General features: G+C 35.9%; 1 protein-coding gene across 1 annotated transcript; it reads left to right on the forward strand.

Annotated features, from left to right (window-relative positions):
* Window positions 1–2,334: 2,334 nt before the first annotated feature.
* LOC104874911 (polyadenylate-binding protein-interacting protein 1-like) lies at window positions 2,335–3,465 on the forward strand. Its single transcript, XM_033764182.1, is given in 1 exon segment — window positions 2,335–3,465. A coding segment is annotated over 1 exon segment (1,095 nt). The 5' UTR covers window positions 2,335–2,370.
* The last annotated feature ends 718 nt before the right edge of the window (window positions 3,466–4,183 follow it).

Here is a 4,183-nt window from a genome sequence, read left to right on the forward strand (position 1 = left end):
TGGGCACATTAGTATTTGGTGCATATACATTTATTTATGATTGTCATTTCTTCCACTTGTATTGTTCCCTTTAAAAGGATGTAGTGGCTTCCTTTGTCTCTCTTAGTTTTCTGTCTGCAAATAAGATAGCTACCCCCACTTTTTTCTGAGCTCATGTTCCACGGAGCATCCTTTTACTCTCATTCTGTGAATTTATTTGTGGATTAAGTGGATTTCTTATATACAGAATATTGTTGGATTTTGCTTCTTAATCCATTCTGCCAGCCTATTTCTTTTGATTGGTGAATTGAGGCCATTAACATTGATGTTTATTACTGTTATATGTTGACATTTCATTGTCATGTTATTTTCTTGTTGCTGGTTTTTAATTTTTTTATTTTTCCATCTCTCCCTTTAATTTCTTGCCTTGCCTGATATATTTGCTCTGTTGGACCTTTGGAGTTTCTTTATCCAGGATATTGTTTAGAAGTGTTTGGAGAGCTGTTTTGGTGTTCATGAAATTTCTCAGGTGTTGTTCATTGTAGAAGTATCTTATTTCCCCATCAATTTTGAAAGATAGTTTTGCAGGATTCATCAGTCTAGTTTGGAGGTTGTTTTCTTTTAGGGCTTGAAATACCTCACTCCAGACTCTCCTTGATTTGAGGGTTTGTATTGAAGTCTGCTGTGATTCTGATGAGCTTTCCTTTGAATGTGATTTGTTTCTTTTCTCTAACTGCTTGTAGTATTTTGTTCTTCTGTTGAGTTTCTGGGATCTTGAATATTATATGTCTAAGTGTAGATTTTTTTTTTTTGATCATGGGTAGTTGGAGTCCTATATGCCTCACTTATCTCTATGTGAAATCTTCCCCTCTGTTTGGGAAGTTTTCTGTAATTAATTCTGTGGACAGTATTTTTTTATGTCATTTGTACTTTCTCCTGCTACTTCATGGATTCCTATCTGTCTTATATTATTGTTCTTTGCATTGTCTAAGAGTTGTTGGATCAATTTCTCATTATCCCTTACTGTTTTTTAAGAGCTCTCACTTTTCTTGGTCACTTACTGCAGTCCTATCTTCTTCTTCTATAGCTGAAATTCTATCTTCACATTCATTCATTCTGCTATGAATGCTTTCTATAGCATTTTTAATCTCCTGGAAATCTGTTTCAATCTGTTTCATAGATTCCATTTCTTTTCTGTGTTGGGCATTCAAGGTTTCCATTTCTTTCCTATGCTGGGCATTTATGGTTTCCTTCGTGCTCCTGAGCTCATCTATTTCTTTATCTGTTTCTGGAGTCTTTAATCATGTCTTTCATTCTTCTCACCATCTCTGTGATTATCTGGTAAATTATTTCTGTTTTGAATTTTTCTAGAGCCTCATTTATCTGTTTTCTTACTTCTTGTGCTATTAGTTCAGGGTGTCCAGATGGTTGACTCTCAGACTTTTCCACCTCATTTCCCCCAGAGTTTACCTTTGGTATGGTGGAAGTCTGTGTTTGTGTCTTGTTTAAATATCTTCTCATTTCTATTTTTGTCATTGGTACTGTCCTTGATTTAATTCCTGGGTTAATACTTCAATCTTCTAGATATAGCTGGTCTTTTGGTTTTGAGTCTCTAATGACTCTGAGGCAATATCATTTTCATTATACCAGGGAGGAAAACTGATTAGACCAATCACAACACCTTAGCCCAAGTGATATAATAATCAACACAATAGCAGGAAGCACAGCTCAGAAATTGAACATTTGTGGTAGTTATTAATCTATCACCTTTAAACCATGTGAATTAAAATCCAGGACCAGCCCAAAATATGTTTACACTGAATAATCTCTTCAGTATAGCAACTTTACCCTCAGGATTGGGATTTAGAAGGAATTGGGGAGGAAGGGACTGATAGATAGGATAGAGAAAGGTTAGAAGTGAGGTCAGAGGTCACAGGAAGATCACACAAACTCTAGGAAGCTGTTGAAGAGGAGAAGACAGAACAAAATATACACAAGAACAGAGCAAACTAAAAGCAATAGGGAGGCTAGAGACTGTAATCACTTTCTTTTAAAACTAATGGAAGTTGAGAGGAGGAAAAACAGAAGACAAGAAAAGAAAAAATAAATTTGAATTAGGATCAGAACAGGAACAAAAAGGGAGAGTAATGAAGATCAAGGTTGGGGCAGGGAGAAAAGAAGATAAGAAAAAAAAAGATAAAAAAGAAAACAATTTAAAAAAGAAAAAGATAAAAAGATTTTTAAATGATTAAAGATAAGATGAAAATATTACTTTGTCTCCTGGCAGAGCCAGGGAGGAGGTAGGGTGAGCCCTCCTCAGAACAAATAAGGCCCCTGAGAGCTCCATTTAGCTCACAGGATAAAATCTCCCGGCAGAGCTCAGAGTCAGCAATGGCTAAGCCCCAAGTGGTTGTGGCTCCTGTGTTAATGTCTAAGCTGTCTGCCAACACCCCCGAATTTTACCCACCAGGTTATTCTGCTTATACAGAATCCTATGAGGATGGTTGTGAAGACTGTCCTACTCTGTCAGACTATGTTCAGGAGTTTTTTTTTTAATCATCTTACATAGCAACCTGCAGTTTTGAAACTGAAATTGAACAGTTTGCAGAGATCCTGAATGACTGGGTTACAACAGATGATGCTTTGCAAGAACCTGTGGAACTCATCTATCAGCAAGCCACATGTATCCCAAATTTCTCTTACATGGGAGCTTGCCTGTGTAATTACCTGGCCCATCATCTGACAATTAGTCCACAGAGTAGCAACTTCCGCCAATTGCTACTTCAAAGATGCCGGACTGAATATGAAGTTTAAGATCAAGCTGCAAAAGAGGATGAAGTGACTTGGAAATGGTTTCATGTATTTGTACTCTTTCTGGGAGGACTTTATCTTAACCTGGAGATCAGTGGAAGCAATGGACAGGTTGCAAGAGCAGATATTCTTCAAGTTGGTCTGTGTGAATTGCTGAACTCTCTCTTCTCTAATCCAATGGATGAAAACTTAATTTGTGCAGTAAAATTACTAAAGTTGACAGGGTCAGTTCTGGAAGATGCTTGGAAAGAAAAATTAAAGACTGATATGGAAGATATTACTCAGAGAATTGAAAATGTCCTAGATACAAACTACAGCAGAGATGTAAAACAGATGCTCTTGAAGCTTGTAGAACTCCAGTCAAGTAATTGGGGTAGAGTCCATGCAACTTTGGCATACAGAGAAGCAACACCTGAAAATGATCCTAACTACTTTATGAATGAACCAACATTTTATACATCTGATGGTGTTCCTTTCACTGCAGCTGATCCAGATTACCAAGAGAAATATCAAGAGTCACTTGAAATAGGAGTTTTTCCAGATTATGAAGAAAATGGAAAAGATTTATCAAGGGCTGGTGATCCATACTTGGATGATATTGATGATGAGATGGACCCAGAGATTGAAGCTTATGAAAAATTTTTTTTGGAATCAGAGCATAAGTCAAAACAGTAAAGTTAAATTTCAGCATATCAGTTTATAAGACAGTTTAGTTGTGTTGATTTAGCAGAACACAGGAAAGCAGGAACATGTGTCATACTTATACCAAATTAAGGATGTTGAGTTATGTTACTAATGTATGCAACTTTAATTTTGTTTAACACTATCTGCCAAAATAAACTTTACTCCCTATAACTTAAAATGTTTATATATATAAAATAGTTTATTATGTACAGTTACTTCCACTGTTTTGGCTGCAATGAAATCAATTCTGAAATAAGTGGAACGTTGAAAGTAAATTTTGCTAGCTTGGTTAGATGCTTATATTTTAAGTTTTCTTTCTTGAGGGGAAGAAACATCAGCCTAGAAATACATATTACTGCAAATATGTAGCATTCTTTTTTAAATAGTAATATAACAGCTTTTATTTTACCTTAAATATCTCAGTTGAGTTTCAATTATGGTGGGACATATTTGAGAGGCTGAGGCAGAAGGATGACTGTGAGTTCAAGGCCAGCCTGGGTTACATAGTGAGTTCAAGGCCAGCCTAAACTATATAGTGAGACCCTGTCTCAAAAAACAAAACAAAAAAATCTAATATTAATCCTAGTCATGAACAACCTTAGCACTAGTCTTGGAGTATATTCATAACTGATTAACATATGTAGATGCTATTTGGTTCAAAGGACTTGTAAAATATCATTAGTAGGAGGAAGAAACTTCGAACTCCCAG

Source organism: Fukomys damarensis, unplaced genomic scaffold (genome assembly GCF_012274545.1).
Source record: "Fukomys damarensis isolate Sample0158 unplaced genomic scaffold, DMR_v1.0_HiC HiC_scaffold_1, whole genome shotgun sequence".
Taxonomy (NCBI): Eukaryota; Metazoa; Chordata; class Mammalia; order Rodentia; family Bathyergidae; genus Fukomys; species Fukomys damarensis.